The sequence below is a fragment of the Sapajus apella genome, unplaced genomic scaffold, assembly GCF_009761245.1.
Source record: "Sapajus apella isolate SASKATOON/1434 unplaced genomic scaffold, GSC_monkey_1.0 scaffold30, whole genome shotgun sequence".
Lineage (NCBI taxonomy): Eukaryota > Metazoa > Chordata > Mammalia > Primates > Cebidae > Sapajus > Sapajus apella.
The window spans coordinates 23,959,656-23,986,549 of record NW_022436970.1 but is presented as its reverse complement, the minus strand read 5'-3'; the positions used below and the strand labels follow the sequence as shown (position 1 = coordinate 23,986,549).

The 26,894-nt window shown below is 38.9% G+C and overlaps 1 protein-coding gene across 1 annotated transcript in view; it reads right to left on the bottom strand.

Annotated features, from left to right (window-relative positions):
* ATP9B (ATPase phospholipid transporting 9B (putative)) overlaps nucleotides 1-26,894 on the bottom strand; it is a 291,524-nt gene that overhangs the window by 199,938 nt on the left and 64,692 nt on the right. The window contains 2 exon segments of the mRNA XM_032293812.1: nucleotides 19,373-19,424; nucleotides 23,986-24,044. Coding sequence (XP_032149703.1) covers nucleotides 19,373-19,424; nucleotides 23,986-24,044 — 111 coding nt within the window.

The following is a 26,894-nucleotide window of genomic DNA, read 5'->3' as shown; positions in this document are numbered from 1 at the left end:
TTTTTTTTTTTTTTTTTGGGACAGAGTCTCACTCTGTTGCCCAGGCTAGAGTGCAGTAGCATGATCTTGGCTCACTGCAGCCTCCACCTCCTGGGTTCAAGCAATTCTCATGCCTTAGCCTCCTGAGTAGCTGGGATTACAGGTGCACACCACCATGCCCAGCTAATTTTTGTATTTTTAGTAGCGATGAGGTTTCACCATGTAGGCCAGGCTGGTCTCAAACTCCTGACCTCAGGTGATCCTCCTGCCTCGGCCTCTCAAAGTGCTGGGATTACAGGTGTGAGCTTTTTTTTTTTTTATTTTTTTATTTTTTATTTTAAAATGGTTTTCTTAAATTTATTTATTTATTTTTAAACATAACACGAGGAAGGTGTTAAAACTGGTGTAATAGCTCAATAGAATAAGCATTCCAGATTTCGGGAGGGATGAAGAGGGAGATATTCAGAACCCTTCACCAGACTCCCCCCAACTTGATCACAGTGGATTAATGATGTGCTTTGTCGATGTGGTTAGTCAATGACACCAGCTTGACGGATCTTTCTTTCCACCAAACCCCATTGAATTATCTGGTCCCCTTGGCTGATGAAGAACCATTAGGCGAGGAGCACTGGCATCATCCAGGGTGATGTTCTTCAAGCGACTGACCAACCAATCAGGTCGAGGAGCTGCAACAGCCTTGGGGCCCTCACAGACTCGCCAAACATTACAGGCGCTGCACTTGCCAGTGCGCTGATTAAGAATCACTGAGAACTCCACCTCATCTCCTGCCTGTAGCTCAATGCCATCCTGAACTTCTTTCACATGGAAAAAGAGCTTCTTGCTATCTCCTACTTCATAGTTAATGAAGCCAAACTGATCTTTCACATATTCCTGTGGCCCTACGCAGGTGCAGCACCTGGTCTGATGGAGAATTTTATACTGCGAAGACCAGTTGATAGCACCTGTATCTACTCATCACTAGAAGAGGGACATCTAGACATCTGCCTAGAGTTAGAAACAGGACTATATAGGAGCGTTGATGTAGTATTCTTTTTTTTTTAATCGTACTTTAGGTTCTGGGGTACACGAGCAGATCATGCAGGACTGTTGCACAGATACAAACATGGCAATGCGGTTTGTTGCCTCCATCACCCCTCACCTATATCTGGCATTTCTCCATGTGTTATCCCTCCCCAAACTCCCCAACCCCTGCTGTCCCTTCCCTAGCCCCCTCAACCAGCAGACCCGTGTGAATTGCTCCCCTCCCTGTGACCATGTGTTCTCAATGCTCAACACCCACCTATGAGTTAGAACATGCGGTGTTTGATTTTCTGTTCTTGTGTCAGTTTGCTGAGAATGACGGTTTCCAGGTTCATCCATGTCCCTAAAAGGACACGAACTCATCATTTTTTATGGCTGCATAGTACTCCATGGTATATAAGTGGCACATTTTCCTTGTCCAGTCTATTATCGATGGGCATTTGGGTTGGTTCCAGGTCTTTGCTATTATAAACAGTGCCGAACTGAACATATGTGTGCATGTGTCTTTATAAAAGACTGATTTATAATCCTCTGGGTATATACCCAGTAATGGGATTGCTGGGTCAAATGGAATTTCTATTTCTAGGTCCTTGAGGAATCGCCAAACTGTCTTCCACAATGATTGAACTAATTTACACTCCCACCAATAGTGTAAAAGTGTTCCTATTTCTCCACATCCTCTCCAGCATCTGTTGTCTCCAGATTTTTTGATGATCACCATTCTAACTGGTGTGAGATGGTATCTCAGTGTGGTTTTGATTTGCATTTCTCTAATTACTAGTGATGATGAGCATTTTTTCATGTTTGTTGGCCTCATGTATGATGTATGTCTTCTATTGTAAAGTGTCTATTCATATCCTTCGCCCACTTTTGGATGAGTTTATTTGTTTTTTTTCTTGTAAATCTGTTTTAGTTCTTTGTAGATTCTGGATTAACCAAAAAAAGAAAAAAGAAAAACTAAAAGAAAATTGAAAATGAGTATAATCAACCCTTTAGATCCAACTACCAGTTAACAAAAATACAGGAAATAAAGGAATGCATTAATTAATAACACAGTTGTGTGTATGTGCTCACACAAATCTAGAATATCAGATATTCTCTATGTCCAATAACCCTGTTTTCTCAACAAACAAAATACAAAGAAGGAAAGGAATTGTTTTAGGTGAAAACAGATTTGAGAGACACATGTACCGAGTACAAGAGGAGGGCCCACATCCTGACTGGGACAGATCAACGGTAGGAAGAGGTGTGTAAGACTATCAGAAACTGGGAGACTCACCAAGTGTTAATCTAAGAAATCCATGTTCAATAGTTGATGGTATGATAATGGAATTGTGGTTGTAATTTGTAAATGCTGAATTTGTTAATGCAATCATGTTACGCACAGGATTTCATCCAAATGAGACACACAGATGAAACAAGACTGGTCAATTAATGAGAAGTGTTACAGGAGGCAGTGGGGGTACAGCAGTCCATTACACTTCGTGCAGTGAAAATTCCTATAATAAAGTTTAAGATCCAATTTAGAAAACAGAAAATGAATACAACCTTTCAGGGAATTTTACTTCCAGAAAGATAAAGCAAATGTACTCTTTCCTATTCTTATAAACTATACCAAAAAATGCTGAACATTACGTTTTTTAAAACGATGATGATTCTGGAAGACGGAGAAAAACATGCAGTCTAGCTAGGGTAGAGTCCTCAGGTATCAAGAAAGGACAGTGGTGATTTCCTCGGTTTTCACCTCACCCCTTATATCTCAGACTAGCAACAGAAGAACCTGGCCACCCATAAACAATAGGTGCAGATGACTATCATAGTCCCATGAAGATGTTTTTTTAAAGATATAGGCAAGATTATTTTAAAATGTGTAGAGAAAGGCAACGTTGTTTAAAACAGCTAAAAATTGTTTAGAACAGCTAAAACAATGTGGGAGGAAAAAAGGAATAAAAAAATGGGAGAAATCAGCCTACCAGATTTTAAGACTTATCAGAAAGCTGCAGTAATCAAGACTGTTTAATACTGGAGAAGGAACAGAAATACAGATCAGTGGAACAAAATCAAGATCCCAGAGAGAGTCCCTCCAGCATACAAGTATGGCAGGTAATTTTGATGCATTCACAAAAGCAATTTATGGAGAATAGAGTCTTCAAAATAAATGATGCTAGAACATTGGGATATACATAGCCCAACAACCCCAAGCCTTACATCTTATAAAATAATTAACTCAAAACAGATCATAGATCTCAACATAAAATTTTTTGGACACACACACAAAATTCTTAGGGCATAGGGCTGAAAGCTGAGTTCCTAAACAGGACATCAAAGGCCCATAAAAGAAAACAAAAAAGATTAACTGGACTTTGACAAAATTAAATATTTTGAATATGTAAAGATCCTTGCAGAAGATGAAAAGACAAACTACAAAAAAATGCATTTGTAAGCCACATATCTGACAAAGAACTCATATGCAGAATATATAAAGAACTCTCAATATCAATTGTTCATTCCAATTAGAAAACGGGCAAAAAACATGAAAAGACACTGCACCAAAGAGTCCTGCGGATGGCAAACACACAGTGAGAACACACTCAATGTCACCAGCCATGAAAAAACGGCAAATGCAAACCACGATGAAGTACTGCTACACACACCACCACACATCGGCCAGATGCGGCAAAACTAGATGTCCCAGGCACTGCTGGTGGGAATGTAAAACAAAAGAAAACAGTAACTCTGGAAAAGAGATTGTCGGTCTTAAAATAAGCATATAATTACCATAATGCCCAGCAACCCCATTTCTGGACACGGATCTGGAGAATTAAAAAACTTATGTCCACAAAAAAAGCTGTACATAATTATTCAAAGCAGCTTTATTTATAACAAAAACCTATAAACAACAAGAAAACTCCAATCAACCATGAATGGTTTAAAAAATGCTGTGGCACATCCGTCCATGAAATCCTAGTTAGCAGTAAAAAAGGAATGAATTATTCATATACACAACAACTTGGATGGATCTCAAGGGTTTTGTGCTAAGTACGAAGAGTCTCCAAAGGTCATGAATGGTTTATTTCATTTATATAACACTTGAGAAATGACAAATTTGTAGTAATAGAGAACAAATTCATGGTTGCCCAGGGTGAGGGCTGCTGGGAGCAGAGGGATGGCTGAGCCCACAGGGCTAGTGTGAGGGAGATCCTCACAGTGGTCCAACAGTTCTGCACCTTGACTGCGCTGGTGGTGATAGGAACCTACACTCGAGGTGAAATAACACAGCCCTATGCGCACACACTGCACCAGTGTCAATATCCTGGTCTGATATTCTACTACATGTTAAGTTTTCAACCACTGGGGGAATCCGGGTGAAGGAGACACACAGGATCTCCCTGTACTATCTTTGCAGCTTCCCAGGAGTCACTAATTATTTCAATATAAAAGGTATTTTTTTAAAAAGGTGTTCACTCTAAAAACAAGTTTTAAATAGCAAATCAAAAGCTCTCAATTTAGGCTGCTAATACAACTGCAATCTATCTTTCCTATTAACACGTATCTACTTAACTATGCTGGTATAAAAATTTCACATTTCACAAGTGAATTTTTTCATAATACCTTTTCTCAAACATGAACAGTCTTAAATTTTGGAAATGAACAAAATTTCAGCAGTGCTAATATTCTTCAATGGTGTTGAAGCAACTATCAGATTTAAATAATATGTATTTTTTAAAAATAGATCTTTAATAAAAAAAGCTCTATCAAGTTTCAAATATTTCAAATACACCTTCAAACCTTGAATTTTAATTGTTTTGAAGGAACAAAGTTATTTAACACTACAGGGAAAAGGTGACATCAATTAGACTAAACAAAATATGCTCACTGGCAAAGAATCGTACGTGTATGAACTGAGAAAATCTAGAAAGATTCTGAACCATACCATGTAAGGCTGCACAGCACAGCCAAGACAAAAACAAGAAACCAGGGAAGAAAATGGTTTTTCCTCCAAATTTTTAAAGCAAGATTCAGACAGTGAGTACTATGTGCTTTAGTGCCTACAACCTAATAGACTGAATAAATTTGGGGTCACAATCAAGTAGAGTCTGGTATTCAGAACTTGGTATTATACTGACTAATGCTTATAATCAAGTAGCTCAGCAGATGAACTACTCTAATATGGAGGAGACCTCTGACACTATGCTGGACCAGAAAAGGGTCTTTACACACCAGCCTTTCCAGAAACTGGTGGAAGTGTTTAAACTCAGAAACAACAATTTCAACATAATCTAAAATTTGATTCCAGAAACCTAAAAAATATGTTAAGATGCTTTCCCAAACAAATTCTACAGAATGGCATAAAAATCATATTACAAATCTAGAGATTAAAAATCTGTTTTTAAAACACATTCAAATTAAATAAAGATCAACCTAAAAGTATGACTCAAACATTTGGTGTTTGCAGTAAAGAGATAAACCATGCAAGTAACTGGAGTTAACCTCTAAACACTGCACTACAGGAAGTACACTGTAACAACTTCCACACCTACAGAGGAGAAGGCTCATCTTAATTTTTCTTTGCTCCCGTTGTCATTCTAGGTAGGGTTCCCCATCCTGTTTATCAGTGTTTGCTCCCATTTATCAATTTCATTCAAAATCACACTAGGAATCGATGCCACTCGGGCCCAGGGTAGCTCTGGGGAGCATCTGACATGAGCTCGTGCTCATCTGACAGAACCACTGCATGAAAATTACTGGCCGGCTGCAGCTTCTCCCTACCTCAGCAGCCAAGGTCAGCCATAACTGAGCTCCTGGACTTTCCGTGTCCAGAGGAAGAGATGGTCTCAGCTCAGTCAGCTCAACACAAGGGACACAGAGCATGTGCTCACATATTTAACCAATATTTACTGAACACCTAATACATGGAAAGCACTACTCTAGCTACCAAGTTTCCTACTGACCTTAACAGTGTTAAGTGACAGTTTAACAAGACAATCAAATGTGAAAGAGAAAAGAAGAGGTTCTAGAAGGATCTATTAATAGTATGGGGTTGACTGTACAAAAAGTCCAGCCTCAAAAATCATCAATAAAACTCACTGTTCACAATTTGGAGGGTATGGCAAGACCCATTCCAGAGACAGGGTGGAAGCCCTCGAGGGACCTGTCATAGGAACACGCCTGTGTACATCACACAGGAAGTAGAAGACAACCAACAACAGCCTCTATCAGGTCTTCTCAAAGTCTCCTCTATGAGGCAGCATGCTGCCTCCACAGGCATAATGCTCTTTTCTGTCACGAACCTCAAAGGCCCAAGGGCCAAGATGAGGGAGAACAATAGGGGCTGGTGAGGAGGGAGAAGGACAGCGGTAACATGGCAGGGAGAATGAGGCAGGGGAGAGATTTAATACCAGCACCCTTCCCCCAAACTGCTGCCACAGACTGTCAGGGGAGAAACAGACATACCTCTCCACATTAAGGAAGGAGCAATGGAATTTATCCCATACTGTACTCCAAAGTTGCCCACAACTACCCCTTGTTCAAAAAGTGTATGGAGTTACACATGTCTAATGGAAAGTCACTTCTTTCTCCCCCAAAAAAGGGGAAGGTTACTAATATTTACTAAGCATCTACTTAGGAGGTGCCAGTCATGGCCTGTCTACAATATCTGATGTCCTGTGAGAAAGAAGGAAAAACTGTCCCTATTTTAGGGTTGGAGGTAAAGTACCCCAAGGTCTCCCAAGTGAGTGAAGAGTGCCATGATTAGATCCATCTGACTCCAAGTCCCTGTTATACAAGAACATACAGCTCAGTCCCCCACCTCAGCACTTCAGCCAGGAGTTGACTTACTGAACAGTTCTAACTGCAGTACACAAATATTTTTTAAAAAAAAGTGTATTTAGGTTGTTTGTTGTTTTAGTCATTTGTTTATTTTCATAGTCACTAGGCTGAACTACTACTAGGAAATCTATCCCTCTGCAGGATGCAGCCACGGACCCCCTGCTCAGACTCTGCAGTCGCCAGGCTGAACTCCACCGCCAAGTCTCCATTTTTCTTGGCCTTCCAGAGGTTGCTCCTGGCTCCATATAAACCACTTTCTGGTCAATGTGACGGCAGCGGTGGCCCCTCTGGAGTGGCAGCTGGGAAGACACCAGCTGCAGTCAGGGAGGAGTGTCCGGGGCTGCAAGCTCCACTGAACTGGCAAGATCCCCATCCCCTTCCGAGTTGGCAGGTATGCATGTGCTCAGGGCAGTGCTGACATGCCCGGCACTCTGCTGGCTTGGCCCCCCTCCAGAATTTGGGTGCCAACAAGTGCAGAAGGGTGGCTCAGTTCAGGTTTGCAAGCACCCCTTGGCACAAACAGCCTGGGTGCCATCTCTGGAAGTTGATGGTGGGAGTCAGACAGCTTCCTGGGAAAAAAATGAGCAGGTCCCCAGTGAAACCCCACCTTCACGCCAGGAACAACCTGAAGTCTGGGGGCCCGGCTGCCAGTTACAGGTAAAGTCCACTGCTGGGAGGACTTCATCGATGACCACACAGCCAATCAGATGGTACTCTTTCCAGGCCAGCCCACGGCTGCCCATGGACCAAGCAGCATGTACTTCCTCTCTTCTGAGCCTATAAAAAACCCAGCTTCGGCCAGACTTACACCAAAACTGGGACTACCAGCTGTGAAAAGGGGCTACTTACTCCAGGTGCCCTCTACTCTGAGGGCTGCATACTCCACAAGACAATCTGCCTGCGGATAGAACCTACCAACTCCAAGTCCCCTCTCTGCTGAGGGCTGCACACTTGATGGGACGACCTGCCTGTTGATAAGAGGTACTGACTCTGGGTCTCCTCTCCACAAAGAGCTGCTCTCATCAGGATGACGTGCCTGTGGAGAGGAGCTGCCCACTTAGAGTCTCCTGAGAGCTGTACTGTTGCTCAATAAAGCACCTCTTTGCCTTGCTTACCCTCCAGTTGTCTGTGTACCTCGTTCTTCCTGGACACAGGACAAGAACTTCTGCTGAATGGGAGAAATGAAATACCTATAACACAAACAGGGCTGAAACACACCCTCCCACTCGCCACATTACAAGCAGTAAGGAGAGAAGAGCTGTGGCCCTTCAGGGAGCCCAGACCTAACGGCTCACTGAGCCAGAGCTGTGACGTCATCTTTGGGGCTCTGCAGTTCCTGGAATCTCCAACCCTCCTGGGGCCACCATGTTTCCTGGTGCCGGCAGTAGAAACCGCTTACAGAGCACCTGGTTCAGCCACAGCCTTGCACACAGCCAGCATCTGAAGCTGCCTGCCCTGCCACAGCCGGCATGACTGGCTGTGTGCAGGGGCCAGACCCTGCGCTCACTCACACACCCTTTGCTCACCCTCAGCATGAGATCCGCACAAGCAGCACAATCCAGCAAAGCCTGCTGGGCCAAATAGGCAGAATGAGCCTTGTGAGTCTCAGCAAAACTCGGACAAAGGTGCCACCAGCCACAGATGTTTCTGGCTGGAAAAGCAACACCCCAAAGATCCTGTGAGAAAAGGTGTTGCTTAAGCTGGCTTAGCTAGTTGGACTTCCACTCTTTACCACTGGCCGTGTGTGGCTTGGAGACCTCTTACAATTCAGGGAGTTTACAATTTTGTCTATGTTCAGTCAGGGATGGGTGGCTTGGAGGTCTTCTCCATTAACTCCTGGGACCATCACCTTGGGTTCACAAACCATCTTCCAGCCCAACAGGGATGCCTGTGATGTCACGTGTAAGCTCAGCATTGTGGGACTCACCATGGGGACAAAGGACCATGCATCATTTAGCCAGCTTAGAGGCTGTAAGTAAGCCTTTGGGTCAGTGAGCTCTGGAATCATGAAGGGCTGTTCGTCACCCAAGGAATCCTTTCACATTTGCCCTGAGTCCCACTCTAGCTGCTTGTGAGAGCAGGCTAGCACATGCATACAGCCGCCCCACCCCAGGATAGGTTGGATCCAGGACTCTCCACAAAGCGTCCGGCTGGGTTGCTGTTTCTGCCCTGTGAACTGGTGGCCACCAAGCTCTCCAGTGTTCTCAACAACATCTTCAGAAATGAACTCTGCCAAGCTAGCTTTCAAACAAAGTCTATGGGTAAAGCTGCAGACATCTCAGTCCTTAAGGCCTATCTCTCTCGCTGGGCAGAACCTCTGGAGCACTGCATTGGAACTGGGGGCAGGACAGCAGGCAGCTCTACCAGGAGTGACACTCAGCTTGTCAAGTGGGCACTTGGGATGGGGTTGTGGGGTAGCCCCTCCAGCACTGTCGGCTCTGCCTTACAAGCTGCTGGGCTGGGACTCATTGGGATAGAATGCTCAGGAGCTCAGGTAGAGTCTAGAATCTAGTCCACTTTAGCTTACTTTTATGTTAGTGCCCTGGGCCAAGCCTGTCAGGAACTGGGCTTCTGCACATGGGTCTGGGGAAAATAAGAACCATGGCCAGCCCCTCCTGGGTGGGGCTGTAGCCATAGATTAGGAAGTGCAAGAAGGCAGAGTCCCTGACTTTTTGGCTGCATGGACTTAGAGAGCTCCTGCACACGGACTGGGGTACAAAGGAAGATAATAGGTCATGGCTCAGTTTCGGCAGACTCAATCTGTTCTCGCTGAGAAAGAAGGTCTCTGAAAAATATTAAAACAAGTATTCCTGAAGGTAAATAACTGAACAATTAAGGTTAATTTTAGAGATTCTCTTCAATGGGTGAAAAGCCCTCTATAGGTTTTCAACTAGGGACAATTTATATTTGGCAACTTCTAGAGACACTGTTGGTTTTCATAGCTGGAAAGGAAGTAGGGGAATGCTACAGACTTCTGGTGGAATGAGCATAAGAATATTATCAACATTCAGCAGTTCAGAAGACAGACCCACCCACAACAACGCAGACATACTGGGCCCGACGCATCAACAGTGCTAGAGGAGAGACCACCTGCTCTGGAGCTTCCATCCCAAAGCTGGCATAATAACACAGTAGGTAGAGCCGCTCAGAAGCTGAACACCAGCCCTGTAACTGACTACTCAATGCTCCCTTTCAAATAACTTTACCTTGTTACAACTCAGGTTTTTTTAATCTGTATAAGACTTGCCTTGGAGTTATGTTGTAAAATTTCATGGAAAATATATGAAAGCCTGTCATGAGTGCCATATACTGGGAACTCATATCATGGTAGTAGATCATGTAAAAATAGATCTTCACATGGCTTAGTCCAGCCCACCCTTTCCACAGAACATTCTACACTAAAATGTCCACACAAATCCACAACCATAATGCCCTCATTTACCCCTCTGAACCTCCTACAAGTATTTCCCCATGCCACTGAGCATTCTTGTGGTCTCTTCCTCTATGCAAATATTAAATAGTTTTCTCTCCTAGCTGACGCATTTTCAACTAATTGTAGCTTCTAGCAACTCAGTGCCTAAATGTGCCCTATGTATGAAATTGCCTCACCAATCTTATCTGTAATCCTTTTAACTACCCTGTAATAGGGGCACTATCATTGTTGAAATGGAATCTGGGAGACACAAAAAGATCAAGAGCCATGAAAAGATTCTCCAGTTGTCCACTTTATCAATTAAAGTTATATCTGAGATAATGTCATCTGATTACATATACTTTAAAAATTACAAGGCCGGGCACAGTGGCACATGCCTGTAACCCCAACACTTTAGGAAGCCAAGACATGAGAATGGCTTGGGCCCAGAAGTGCAAGATAAGCCTGGGTAACATGGCAAAACCCCAACTACACAAAAAATAAAAAATCAGTGGGACGTGGTGGAGTGAACCTGTAGTCCTAGCTACTTAGGAAACTGAGTACACACACACACACACACACACACACACACACACACACACACCCCTAAATAAATCATGTTATGGGTTATTTGTCAAAAGCACTATAATAAGAAATACATTACACAAGCTCACTGGTTTCAACTAGGACACAGAACAAGAAAGTGTATATTATTTTAAAGTTCAGTTTTTTTTCAAGACTGAATTTTCCCCTTAATCTATGTATGTGTAAATATCCTGATATAAAATATAAAAGTAACGTAAAATGGACTAGATTCTAGACTCTGACACATCTATGAGATGTCAATGCCATTTACTCTGCTCTAGATTTTCTATTACATAAAGAAAAAACATGTGAGAAACTCTGGAGTCTCATACATTTTCTGCATTCTGTGTTTCTAAAAGTAAAATGAGTATGTAAATTTCTGTGGACTTATTAAACACTGAAAAAATAGCTGCCTTTGTTTAAAAAGACATGCCTCATGTTAAATCATATGCTGTTTTTAAAACTTTGAGAAAAATGACATGTTATTACTTTTACTCAAGTATAGTTAAAAATACTAACCTTGCAGTAACTGATGTGAATTAAAGAGAGAGAAAGAATGAACTGCAGCAAAATCAGAAGTATGGCCAGCTTGACTTATTTCACAAGTACTGTATCTAATAACTTTTTAACAGAAAACACTTGCTACACTGACACCAGCTAAGGCTCAGCAAAATGTATTATTAAACTGGCCTGCTTATATACTATTACAGACTGCTAACTGAATACTTGATTTTATTTCATACAATTGACAAGAGTTGACAGGAAAGGACAGGCTTAATGACAAATTAAGATCAACTTGTATACGTGTCACATAGGAGGGTGCATCAGGTGTGCTGAAGTAACTGATTGGACATCGCTGCAGCACGAGTCTGTCATATCACATAATTCACCCTGCAATATTAGCAGACTTCCTACAACAGCTCACAAATCCAGTAGCTCTCAAAGAGACGGGCTAGATTATATGGCTAACAAAGGAAAGATAGGCATTGACTTTGCATTTATAATACCAGATCGTTTGCCATTAAGCTTAATTTTTGAATCATTTATATGATTTAATGACTCTGCGTGCAATTTTCAAGCTGGAAACAAGACAAATAGCACGACAGAGATCATGTGGATGAGTACAGTGTCATTTAACCGCCCCGCATCTCACTAACAAGTGACAGCTGAGGTACTATAATATGTCCCAAACACTTAAAGTAGAATGTCATCACTTAGGAGACAAGTGAAAAAGATATTGGCATTTATAAGAGATTGATGAAAATTAGTTCTAAAGCATTAATTTCTCTTAATACCACTAAAAGAATTGTGTGCACTCTGGAGATATTTGATCTGAATTAAGAAAGTGATGAAGCAATTGATTAATTGGAATTTAAGCCATCAGTCACCAGATCCATCAACATCTTCATTTACATTCTAAACAACCAGCTCACGGCCCAAAAGAATACTCTGTGCTAATACCAAGTCAGTGCAATGCCATGAGCAACTCACCATGCTGCACCAACAAGCACCCGGCTGCCAGTGTTCAAGCTCGGGTATGTTGGACACATTAATACTTAGGACTTCCATCATGTCCAAGATTTAAAATATTCTTACTATAATGAAGAATATATTATAAAATTTTTTCAAACTGAAACTAAAAAGCAATACAATATTAAAAGTGTTAGTAAATACAAATATTCAGTACATTTGTGGTTAACAGAAAACTAGGCAATGAGAAAACTTTAATTACTTAAGAATCATACAAACACAATTTCTAAAACTAAGAGTTCTTAACTGAAAGCAGTATTATAACACAAATTTTACACAGCTTGAAAGCTATTTGGTCTATTTTATGAGGAGAAAAAAATAGCATGAAAAAACAATCTGACTTCTTAATACCTGCATTTGAGTAACTATTATTTTAACTATTTAAATTTGACAGAAAAAATAAAACCAAGGACGAAAACAGAAGCATAGGTTAAAACAAACTACAGCAGGATCCTAACTTCAACTCATCAGTAATCTTCCAGGGATATGTGAACAATTAAAAATCCAGTGTACGCATGTATTGCGTACATTTTTCTGAGGAACGAGGTGATAATTCTTAAGATTCTCAAAGAGATCCATGACCTTCAAAATATTAAGTATCACCCCACTACAAAGAGTAATTAATTCTCCCTACAACATGGAATGTAAGACAAAATTAGAGAGTAATGTTTTAAAACATCATCAATTTGAAAGTGTTATTTATCCGACGTTAACACAATAGAGTACCTCATTTTACTAATGTTCTAATATTTCGTTTATATTTTTCTCTTACTATGGCTTAACAATGATGCAGTGAAAAGATTGTTAAGAGGTTGAAGAAGAATTTCCAAAATTGCTATTAGTGACTGGGCTCAGTGGTTTACGCCTATAATATCAGGACTTTGAGAGGCCAAGGGAGGCAGATGATCGCTTGAGGTCAGGAGTACAAGACCAGCCTGGCCAATATGATAAAACCCTGTCTCTACTAAAAATATAAAAATCAGCCAGGCATGGTGGCGTGCCTGGAGTCCCAGCTACTCAGGAGGCTGAGGCAGGAGAATCGCTGGAACCTGGGAGGTAGAGGTTGCAGTGAGCCAAGATCGCACCACTGTACCTTTGTTGCCTGGGCAACAAAGCAAGATCCCCACCAAAAAGAAAACACACACACACACACACACACACACACACACACACACACACACACACACACAAATTGCTATTAGTCATATAATTTTAGGCAAAGCATTTACATTTTCCAGCCCTGGGATTCCTCTTCTGAAAAGTGAACATTTCTAAACATCTTTCAGCTTTAAAGTGCTTGACTCTGTTCATAATTTTTCTTCTAACAATCTACATAATCTCTTCCTTTTAATTAATTACCCAAAACTGTTTCCATATTTGGAATATTATCTTCCATATATTTCTATTACATTGTTAAAAGGGCATAATACCAAAGAGCATCTCCCAAATTAAAGCATTTTGTTATTCATTACACTGGATACGCATTTGTAAAATAGGTCATAAGTAAGTAGGTGAAGCAAGCAGGATGGCAGTATAAAAACCTCTGAAAATATAATTCTGCATAACTGCAATGAGAAGACTAGTGAAAACTGCCAAAACAACTTTTTCAGAACTCTGAAAAATAACCGAAGACTTGAAAGAATTCCACGAGCATTTATTCAACAGAAACACTAAATCTAGCTAAGAGTGAGCTGTGTTATTTAAAATCCATGGGGCAATCACTAACAAAATAGTTTTTTTAATATGTTATAATAGAAATGATGGGGAATTAAAACAGCACATTAGAAAATATTTAAAACAAAAGAAGGTAGTAATGGAGCAACAGACACACACAAAAATATCGGAAGACACACAGAACACAAACAGCAAAACTGCAGATGTAAATTCTGCATTATCAGTAATTATACTAAATGGAAATGGATTAAAGGTTCCAAACGACAAGCGGAGACCAATGGAACCTTCTGAGTGTGCCACCTACTGCCCATCAGGCTCCGATGTATAATCAGATGATATAAAGCCATGAATGAAGTTACAGTTTCCCAGGAAGAAATGTAGATCACAAACTTAGGTGTGCTTAGGACAGGATCCTGAGAAACGCCATTTAGGTTTCACAGAGCAAGGGGATGTAGGATGAGGTCATGACAAAAACATCTTATTCAAAAGGTCTGGCTGTAAAACAAAGGTCAGAGACAGGATGGTAGCTAGGTAGCTAAGTTGGGTCACTGCGGGCCAGGGGTGGTCTTTGCTGACTGGGTAGAGACATGTTTCTATGCCTATAGGAAGAAGGAATGGAGCTGTAGCTGAAAGCAGCGGGACTGGCGGGAGGGCTGATAGCTGAGAGTGAATGAACAGGTGATAAATGCAGAAAGGAGAAACACTAAGAAAGTTGGAATGACCACCATCAAGAACGGGCCTTGTCAACGGGGACACTGTGGCTTACGCAGTGAACTCTACTGATTCAGAGCTCCAGTCAGATGCTTGCGTGGCCTTCGCAGCTGGAGCTCTACAGCCAGGTATGAGAAGAGACACTGAAGGGACAGATGTAGGTCTGCAGGGCTGATCAGGCAGGATAACAGGCAAAGGGAGCTCATCCGGATGAAGATAATAATTATTAGCAAGTGGACATACCTGCTTAGATTTTAAATGGGTGGATTTTGCTGGATGTAAATTTTGCTAAATAAAGCTGATATTTTTTTAAAAAGCACAGATTGACAGAATTAATGAAAAATCATAATGCAATTATATGCTGTCTACAAGACACATACTTAGGGTTCAAAGACACAAATAGGTTGAAAGTATGACAACAGAAAAAGGTGCAAACAGTAACCAAAAGAGAGGTGGCATGGCTGAAGACGTTTTATAATGATAAAAGGGTCAGTCCGCCAAGAAAACAAATATATTTACAACTAACAGCAGAACTTCAAATACATGAATCAAAATCTGACAGATTAGAAGGAAAAATAGATACAGTAACAGAAATAGTAACAAACTTCAGTACTCCACTTTCAATAATAGATAGGACAACTAGGTAGAAGATGAACAAAAAAGGAAGAATTGAACAATGCTGAAGACCAACGACAACAAAAATCTATAGAACATTCCAGTCAACAGGAGCAGAATGTAGACTTGAGATTCTCAACTGCATGCAGAATGTTCTCAAGGATACCCAACATGTTGGGATATCTCGCAAATGTGAATAAAACTTAAAAGGATGGAAATCACATAAAGTCTGTTCTCTAACTACAATGGAATCAAATTAGAAATCAGTAACAGAAGGAAAACAAAAAAATTATAAATATGTGGAAATTCATATTCATTAATAAATAATGAATCAGGCCAGATAAGGTGACTCACACCTGTAATCCCAGTGCTGTGCGAGGCTGAGGTGGGAGGATCACGTGAGACCAGGATGTCGAGACCAGCCTGGGCAGCATAGCAACAGATACAGCCTGTCTCTACAACAAAATTTAAAAATTACCCAGGTGTGGTGGTATGTGCCTATATTCCTAGCTACCTGGGAGGCTGAGGCCGGAGAACTGCTTAAGTCCAGGAGCTCAAGGTTACAGTGGTTATCACAGTGAACCATAATCATGTCACTGCACTCCAGCCTGGGTAACAAAACAACACCCTGACTCTATAAAAAACAATAAAATAAAAACTAAAAATAAATAAATAAGCAATGAATCAACAAAGAAATTAGAAAATAATTTTGAGATGTATGAAAACAAAATACAACATACGAAACCTCATGAAATACAGCAAAAATAGTACTCAGATGGAAACTTGTAGTTATAAGCACCTGTACTAAAAAGGAAGACCCTTAAATCAATAATCTATAAATTATTTCCACCTTAAATAAACTATAAAAAGGAGACTAAACTGAGCAGAAAACAAGTGGAAGGAAGAAAACAATAAAAAATAGAAACCAATACATGAAATAAGGAACAGAAAAACAATTGAGAAAAATCATTAAAACCAAAAGCTGGTTATTTTAAAACATCAAAATTGACAAACCTTTAAGCTAGAGTGACCAAGGAAAAAAGAGAGAAGAGTTCAATTACCAAAATCAGTAACAACGGAGGCTACATTAGCATCAACATTACAGAAATAAAAAGAACTATAAGGAAATCCTAAAAACAACTGTACGACAACAAATTAGATAACCTACATAAAGTGGACAAATTCTGAAAAAGACACAAATTACCAAAACCTACTCGGAAAGAAATAGACAATCCAAATAATCCCGTAACAAGTAAAGAAACTGAATTAGCAATTTTTTAAAAATCAGAGTAAAGTCCAGTCCCAGAGGGATTCATGGGTGAATTCTATCAAACACTTAACAAAGAATAATAATTCTTCACAAACTCTTCCAAAAAACAGAAGAAAGAACACTTCTTAACTCATTCTACTCTGGCCAGTATTACTCTGGCACCAAAACAAAAGTAACACAAGAAAAAAACAAAAACTATAAGCCAATACATCTTTTTTTTTTTTTTTTTTTTTTTTTTTTTGTTTTCCCCTTTTCTCCCGGCCTGGGTTGCAGTGTGGTGCGATTTCGGCTCCTTGCCTCCTCTGCCTTCCGGGTTCAGGTGATTCTCCTGCCTCAGTGTCTGGAGTAGCTGGACTTACAGGCCTGTGCCATCATGCCTGGCTAATTTTTGTATCTTTTTTTTATTTTTTGTTTTTTAAGTAGAGACGGGGTTTTGCCATGTTGGCCAGGCTGGTCTCGAACGCCTAACCTCAAGTGATCCACCCGCCTTAGCCTCCCAAAGTGCTGGGACTACAGGTGTGAGCCACCTCGCCCAGCCCAATACATCCTTTGTAAATTGAGACACAAAACAAAGCCGTAACAAAACATTAGCAAATCAAATCCAGCAACGCACAGGACTACACATCCGTGATCAAGGGTTATCTGTTCTGGCCTCTGCCTGTGGTTGAGGAGATGAGCCTTTCAGCAGAGCTCTCCCACTCAGTAGTCTATGCTGTGAGTCATTCGCATGTGACAAACTATGAAGGCGGCCTACCCACCGGACTGTAAAAGCACCTAAATGGTCTTATCACACAATTGCTAAGAGCAGAAATACTGGAAAAAAGAGTACATTCTACTCCAATATTGGCAAATGATGGCTTCAAAATATAAGCATTAACTTTTCAAAAGCAAATACTGCCACGTGCAAAGAGAATTAGTAATAAGGCCTCCAGGATGAAGAGCAATTAGGATGAGAAATCCGTTAAGGAAACACCAGCTATTGTAAAAGACTAACCTTGCAAATCAAAGTACTTAACCATAGGAGTTTATTCCTCTTCCAGATAGAGTCCACTTGGTAACGGAAGAGAGGGGCTCTATTCCACACATTCATTCAGGACGCTAGGCTGATGGAAGCTTTCCCATCTTTAATAAGCAGTTTCCAAGACTGCCCTAGTCATGACCATCTAACCAGCAACGGGGAAGAGAAGAGCAGGTGCCTGCAGGACAAGTTAGGGGCAGGGCTAGACGTGGCATACAGACTTTTGGCTCTCCCTCTTCGGCCAGAGTTCAGTGACACGGGACCAGCTAGCTGGGCAGCAAAGGGAGTCTAGTTGTGTTTCCAAGAGGAAAGGGAAGTGGCTTGGAAAAGGAAACAGCCAGTCCCTGACACAGCTGGGAAAATAAAAACTCACACGGGACAACACAAAATAAAGTAAACGTATCAAGTGTACAGAGGTCGCCTGATTATTGGGTAGAGCTGAACTCCTGTTTACGGCAGAATTCATCTCACGGTGTAAATAACCATAACTGTAACTGGTAGAAAGAGAAAACATTTTTCTTCTTTCTCATGGCAAAAATGTCCCTTTTAAAAGTGTGTTGTTTATAAACAGAGAAAAATTAAATCAACAACTCTGAAATCTGATTTAGTCCTTTCTACAGTTTTCACACTAGAATTAATAAGACATATGCTGAGTTTCTAATAAAAATAATAGTATGCTTAGCTTCCCATAAAAACTACTGTTTATTTATTCAATAATGTCAGGAATGTAGGGCAGAAAGAAGCTCTAAATATTATTTGATATACCTCCCTCATTTCAGAGATGATGAAAACGTGTGTCCACTTGACAAGGTCACATAACTAGAAACTGTAGAAAAACTGTTGGAAATCAGGAAAAACCTGAGTTTGAGTCACTTTGGTCACACCAGGCTTCTAGCCAATGACTTCTTTTCCATCTTTGTATTTTTGAAAGCTCAGGTCATATAAACAGCATTTTCTTTGCAAAGTTCACATCAACTTAATAGGCAAAATTATCTCTGCCCACATAGCCCCAAACGTTTCTGAGAATAGTACCTATAGAATTAGGATTATTACTAACTAGCAAGGGATGCATTTCCACCAATAGACTATAAGCTCTGTGAAGGTTGCTCCCTTTTGTATCTTAAGCAACAATTAGTGCCTGGAACATATTAATAATAAGTGGCAAATAAGTATTTGCTGAGTTGATGAATAACATTGCAAATGCAAAAAAGCCATCAAATTTTAAGTAACATCATCATTTAATTAGATGTCAGTATGAATTTGAATGAAAACACTCAATGGATACATAGGTCCTGACAGGATTATTTTTAAACAAACATACTATACAGCAAACATCCTTTTAAATATTCACAATTAAATATAATGTAGGTATTAAAGAATTCAAAATATCATAAAAAATTTTATAGGATAATTTTTACTTTTATCTTTTACAATGAAAATTACACTACCAAAATACTAAATAATCAGCAATGTAATTGAGTACATGTATTTTCTTTATAAAGCAGCTTCATATGAAAATGTGGACTCTTTTTTCAGAGGTTTCATATGTTTATATTCAAAGTAAAATACCATTTCTACAGAATATTCCTCATTGCCTGCAGCACGCTAAAAATGTAAGGAAAATAGTTTTCGCTTGTGTAGATATTTGTAAATTTGTTTTTGCAATAATAATATACAGATAGATAAGTTTTCTTAAATGTAAAAATACCTGCTTTTTCTGAAGTCCTAAGAAACACCATGTCCGATGGAATTCTTTGATTCTGTAAAGAGCATTATAAAAGATTAATTATCTATATGCAGACTTATAAGTTAACACAATTCCATTCCGAAGAAACAGCTATGAAAATAACTAAAATAATATAATCCAAATTTTGCTGAACTAACACTTATGATTTGTATATTAAAAAACCTGATATTTTAATTCACATTTTAGTTGAAATGCTAAGATTTTATCTCATTAGTGAGTCATATAATGGCATGTAGTGGTGGCTTTAAAAATGTTTCATGTGAGCCAGTCATGGTGGCTTACGTCTATAATCCCAGCACTTTGGAAGGCCAACATGGGAGGGCCACTTGAGCCAAGGAGTTTGAGACCAACCTGGGCAACATGGCAAAACTCTACCTTTACAAGAAGTTTAAAAAGTAGCCAGTGTGGTGGCATGCCTGTGGTCTCAGCTACTTGGGAGGCTGAGGGTTGAGGATAGCTTGAGCCAGGAAGAGCAAGGCTGCAATGAACCATGTTCATGCCACTGCACCTCAGCCTGGGCAGTGGAACGAGACTGTCAAAAAAAAAAAAAAAAAAAAAAAACTTTATATCTGAAAAAACATTAAATATAGCCATTTGTGTGGCCTCTGTTAGTCGGTACATGTAACCCAGCAGGTATTACCTTATAAAAAATTATGTTCTCCCTATTAGACTAAAGGCCCTGGAAAGTGAGGACTGTGGTCCTCCAATGCCCAACACAAAACAGAGCACATCATACACAAAACACTGAATAGACGTGAAAGAAGAACTCTATGACTAAACAAGCAAGCAAGCAAGCAAGCAAAAACTTCCACGGCACAGAAAAACGCAAAGATATTTTATGGCATAGAAAAACTTTTACAAGTCACTATTCATTTAATCATTATCATTAATAGTTCTACCAATTAGGAAAGCTGTATCAGCCTAAAGAAACAATATATAATTGTAATAAGAATACTTAACATAATGTCATGAATTACGTATGATTTTTGAGACCTAAGTAAAGACTTATCTACCCACGCAAATAAATGGATTGTCACTCAACACATAACAAAAACAAATGTTAAAGCTGAAAAACGCTAAGTTATTGGATAAAGCTATTTCTTTCTAACACTTGGAAAAAAAACTAATACTAGGATGAAACCAGTAAAAGATGTGCAAGAACTCTACACTAAAAACTATAAAATATTGTTGAGAGAAATTAAACGTAAGGATTAACTCTACAACCGAATAAAACTAGATTGAACTAGAGTAGTTAAGAAAAGATGTGATTACAAGAAGAATAGACAATTATACCAGTGCAAAACCAGACATCCAAAAATAGGTCCACATATACATGGACACTATTTTTGAGAAAGATGAAACTGCCAATCAATGAGAAAACAATGGTGTTTTCAATCAATAGCAATGAGAAAACTAAGCACCATCAGGGGATGACGGGAGACAATACCTGACCTCGACCTCAACGTGAACACAAAAATCTACTAGAATTACAGTTCTAAATGTGAAAGCCAAAACAATAAAATGCCTAAAAGAAAAAAAAAGTTCTTTCCCCATTGAATTGTCATCATTCACCAAACGTTACAAGAATATTTTCATGACTTATTGGTAGGTAAGGGTCCTTAATAAAGACCATCATCAACAAAAATTGTCTTAAAAAATTAACCTTAAATGAAAAGATTAATATAACAGACTTCACTAAATTTAAGAATTTCTGTTCAACACAGCCTGCCAGGAAAGAAAAGGTATCTGCAACGCATATATAACCAACAAAGGACTCTAATCCAGAATACATACAGACCCACAAACTGACAAAGGAATAACTCAGAAGGGAAATGCCAAGAGATTTTAGCAGGCTTGTCACATAAAAGAAAGACACACAAAATCCTATGAAAAAGTACTGGTTCTTATTAGAACTCAAAAAAAGATGCATTCAAACCACTTCCACATACTTATCAGAAACGCTAACTTTAAAAGGCTGAAAATGTGCGTGCTGGCAAACATGCCAAGGCACTGCTGATTGGAGTATAATCTGACACACCGCTTTGCAAAATCACGGGCAGGGTCTACCATAGCAGAACTACATGCCCCAAAACAGTAGTGCCACTCCTAGGCACACCTGCAACAGCAATATGTGGATGTGTGCACCAAGAAACATAGCCAAATATGACACAAAAGCATCATTCATGATAGGCAAAACTTAGATGTAACCTAAAAACACATCAACAGGGAAACAGATAAAAACCACACTATATAACACCAAAATGGGTGGGTAGCAACTACACACAACAACATGGATGTATCTCATAAATAACATAGGGCCAAAAAAGCGCCCGCCCTAACACACTCCCACCTTGGTACATTTTCTAGGCACTCTTGCCAAAAATCAATTAACCATAAATTCAAAGTTTATTTCTGGACTCTCAATGCTAGTTCCACAGTCTTGATTACCATAAATCTGAATTCAAGTTTTGAAATAGTGAAATGTGAGTATTCAAAATTTGTCCATCTTTTTCAAAATTGTTTTGGCTACTCTGAGTCCCTACAATATCCATATGAATTTTAGAGTCAGCCTGTCAATTTCTGCAAAGACGTCAACTGGGATTTTGGGAGGGATAACATTAAATCTATAGATCAATTTATGGAACACCGCCTTCTGAACAACATATACTTCTAACCATGAGCATGGGCTGTCTTTACATTTACTTTGGTCTGTTTAATATGTTTCAACAATGATCATGGCTCATTACAGTACTGAATTTCCGGGCCCACACAATCCTCCTGCCTCAGTCTCCCAAGCAGCTAAGACAACAGATGTGTGCCACTGCACCTGGCTAATTCTTTAAATTTTGGTCTATGTTGTCCAGGCTGATCTCAAATCCCTAGCTTTATGTGATCCTCTCGCCTTGGCCTCCCAAAGTGCATCATGTCCGGCCCTTATAGGTATTTTTTAAAATTTCATATTCAGACTCTTTATGTCCTTATTCTGTCTTATTTTCTATGGAGCACTCAGAAACAAACTAGATAATTTCAAATAATTATTGGATACTTTTTGTTTCTTCTTCCTTCCCCTCAAGATGAGGGACACCACAAAAGCAAGGAGCCCTGTGTTCTCCTGACACTGCATGCCACGGTGTGAATGCACAGCTGCTTCTCTGACTAGTCACCCACCTGGGATATATGGACTTTCTGGAATTGAGCTACTATGAATAATGTAGATAAAGACATTCCTGCACAGGTTTTTTTGTATCAACTTAAATTAACATTTCTCTGTGATAAAAGTCCAGGAGTGCAACTGCTGGGTAGTATGACAGTTACACAGGATTTTTTTTTTTTAAGAAACTATGTAGAGATTTTCCAGAATAATTATATTACTTACAGTTCCACAAGCAATATACAAGTGATCCGTTCCTTCACACTGTTTCCAACATTTGGTTTTGTCACCATGCTTTCATTGTAGCTATACTGATGGATGCATACTGATATTTCATTGTTTCAATTTGTATTTCCTGATGACTAATGATGGTGAATTTCTGTTCATGTGTTTACTTTTATTTTTGAGATCAGAGTCTCACTCTGTCACCAGGCTGGAGTACAGTGGTGAGATATCGATTCACTGTAACATCTACCTACCAGGTTCAAGGAATTCTCCTGCCTCAGCTTCCCAAGTAGCTAGGGGTACAGGTGCACGCCACCACACCCAGCTAATTTCTGTATTGTTAGTAAAGACAAGGTTTCACCACGTTGGCAAGGATGGTCTCGATCTCTTGACCTTATGATCTGCCTGCCTCAGCCTCTTAAACTGCTGAGGTTACAGGTGTGAGTCACCGCACCCAGCCCAAGTGTTTATTTTCTATATGTAAATCTTTGTCAAAATGTCTCTTGAAATCTTTAGCCCATTTTCTAATTAATTTTTTAAAATATTGTTTTAGGAGTTTTTTTATATTCCATATAGATATGTTTGTCGAATACATGCATTACAAAGTATTTTCTCCCAATCTGTATCTTGTTTTTCATTGTATTCACATGGGTTTTCACAAAGCACACATTTTAAATTTTAACAATATGCAATTTATCAATTTTTTCTTTTACACATTGTTCTTTTGGTATCAGGTCTAAGAAATATTTTCCTATCCCTAGATTCTAAATATTTTGTTTTTCTCCTAAAAGTTTTGCAGTTTAACATTTTACATTAAGTCCATGGTCTTTTTATTATTTTTTTTAAACCTCTGGATGCCCAGCCCCATTTGAAGTTCTGAAAACTAAAGCACAGTATTATAAATAGGTTCTGATAAAATTCTGTGATGACATAAAATAATCTTGATAATACAACATTAAGCAGTTAACACTTCTTGTTTTAGAAAAAAATCAATTTGCCTGCACACACTGAAATATACTTTAGTAAAACAGAATATACAAAAATCTAGATTCTTCTTCACATACACCAAATCTTACACAGGATATTATAATTTTAAATACATGTCTTAATTTCTTTCAAATTCAGAAGTTACTTGCAATCAGGCTAAACATTAATAACTAGTAAATATAGGTCTAAAATATATTAAAAATTCATCGACCTTTTCCACTATGATGAGGTCTCCAACTTGTATGTCTGAACTCTTAACTTGCACTTTACCTAAAAAAAAAAAGAAGCACAATCAACTCAAAGCAACACTAGCACACCCAATTCAACTTTCAATTAAAAAATGTCTTTAGAAATAAGCTGCAGAAAAAAATACTTCAGAAATTTCCCTATACTTATACTTTCAGACAGTCACTAATAATTAACTTCTCTTAGTAAACTTCCAAACACAAATAATTATTTATCTCCCAATAAAAACATAGAGGGAGAATCTCTTCATAGCAATTTAAAAGGGGATTCCACTCAGAAGGTTATTCCCATGTTTTGTAATTATTTCAGTTCCAAGTCAAGTTAACGATGATCAGAAATATTACTAAATAATTTGAGCAATGAAACTTAACATAGAGATGTAAAAATCTTTAAGTTAGTATCATAAATGGCATTAATTAGCATATAACTGACCAAAAAGAAATAAAGCAAATTACACATAAAATCACGCTCTCTTAACAGTTTTACCAACACAGGAGAGGACTGGAAAAGTTCTACCTAAAGCTTTATTACTAAAAGTGACTTCTCTATGTGAATAAATTCTTACCTACAAAATATCTAATGTAGAAAAGTCACTGATAAAGTTTCACATATACTTAAACATCTACAAAATATCACGTATAATATGACAGACAGTAGATGAACGTTACATACATAATTTGAGACATACTTAGGTAACAGAACAAGCAAATTCATCCCCTCCCTTCTTCCCATTCTCTCTGTCTCTGCCCCTCATTCTCCCCATGCCTCCCCCCACTGCCTTCCTTCACTTCCTCACTCTTTCCCTGTCTCACTCTCTTTTAAGACTAGCAATGGCCTTGTGTGTTTATTTCCACATTTTCATAATTACTCTCCTAACAAGGGAAAATGTTCCTTCATTTTACATTCGGTTTATGCTGACAGTTAACAGGCCAAAATTCAGTTCATATTATCAAAAACTATTATCACACTCATTACACTGACTTTTCGACCCATATCCAGCTTATTAAAAGATCTTATTTCCCAAATACCTCTTAAAGCAGCTGTATTTCAGTAGTATCACACTGCTCTGAAAGATCTGCTTTGGAGACAGTAAAACTTTTATATGCATTATTTTTTTTCTACATTCCTCAATTACACAAGCCAATAAGGGCTGAAGCTATTTTTATTTATCTTATAAAACAGAAATGCTCTTTAGAATTATGTGTGAAACAAATATTAACATAGCTTTAAAATCAATAAGTGTATGCCTACACATAACCAGAAAACAGACTCACAAAACATGTCCACTTGAATTCCTGTGAACATGGCCGCTCAGACCTTAGGCTTCCACCCACACTGCTACTCTTTTCATAGCAAAGCACTCGGCAGTAGAGATGCCCCACTGACCTGGAGTTCCTACTTCATCACCTAATTTCACTCCCTTTCCTAGCCATCCGATCCACCCTTCTTTCCTTCTGTTTTTTTCACATTCTCTGTAATCAACACATTTTAAAAGGACAGAAAAGGAAAAACTATAGTCATAAGATATAATAAATAATTTTTAAATATTTTGAAACAGAAAACACATCCTTTTTGACTCTGTAACTAAGATCTAACATTTCTGAGAAATTTATTATTCTCTAACATGGTAAGAGACATAACATATTTAATAGTCTTTAATTTTCAGGCATTATATAGTGATTGTGATTCATTTCTATGGAAATTACCTTCAATCACGTTTAAGGAAAAAAGTTTGTGATAAAATACAGCATAAAAAGTTCTCATAAATGTTAATATTACACTATGAACAAAGTATTAGAAAGCTAAACAGAGTACAGTGACAAAATAGTACGACCATCTGCCTTATATAACTGCTGAAAATACACATATTTAAATTGTGAAGAATTGATGAAATTGTTATTAGGTCCTAGCTTCTTGAATAACTTATTTGCTCTCCTCTTTGCCAAAGAACATTTAGGGCACTGGACAGAGAAGACAGGGCAGAGAAGTTGCCACTTTCACACACCTGTCCACCAGTGAAGGCCAGCACCAACTGCCATTTTATGCCATATTCTAACAGCCCACACTTACATTAAGGGTTTGATTGCTGGCCAACGTTTTGTTAAATGAGGTGACAACTGATCCTAACAGTATGCTAACACCAGATTTGAGAGAGACTGGTAACAACAGAAAAATCCCTCAATTTTAAGAGTCATTGTGCACACATAAAACACACAACTGTCACCTGGCCTCAATAACCCTACAAAGCAATTAACAACACAAAGATTTTATGAAACAGACAAAGTTTAATAATCTCAGAGTTGCACTTGATAGAGAAGAAATGCAGTAGCAAAGACATTTCAATATAAATGCTAGTATTTAAATCTAATGACTTTTTTTTCTTAAAACTATCCCTATTCAATTTACTACCAAGTGCACACTCAGTAAGTCACATATTATTGGCTTTTGTTTTTTAGTGAACTAATTAATAGTGACTATCACCATGTATACTAGTCCGTTCTCACTCTGCTAATAAAGATAGATCCGAGACTAGGTAATTTATAAAGGAAAGAGTTTTAATTGACTCACAATTCAGCATGGCTGTGTAGGCCTCAGGAAACTTACAATCCTGGTGTAAGGGGAAGCAAACACTTCCTTTTTCACATAGTGGCAGCAAGGAGAAGTGCCAAGCAAAGGGGGAAAAGCTCCTTATAAAACCATCAGATCTCCTGATAACTCAATCACTATCAAGTGAACAGCATGGGGATAACCGCCCCCATGATCCAATTACTTCCCACTGGGTCCATCCCACAACACGTGTGGATTATGGGAACTACAAGTCAAGATTAGATTTGGGTGGGGACATAGCCAAACCGTATCACCAAGTAAGGTAAC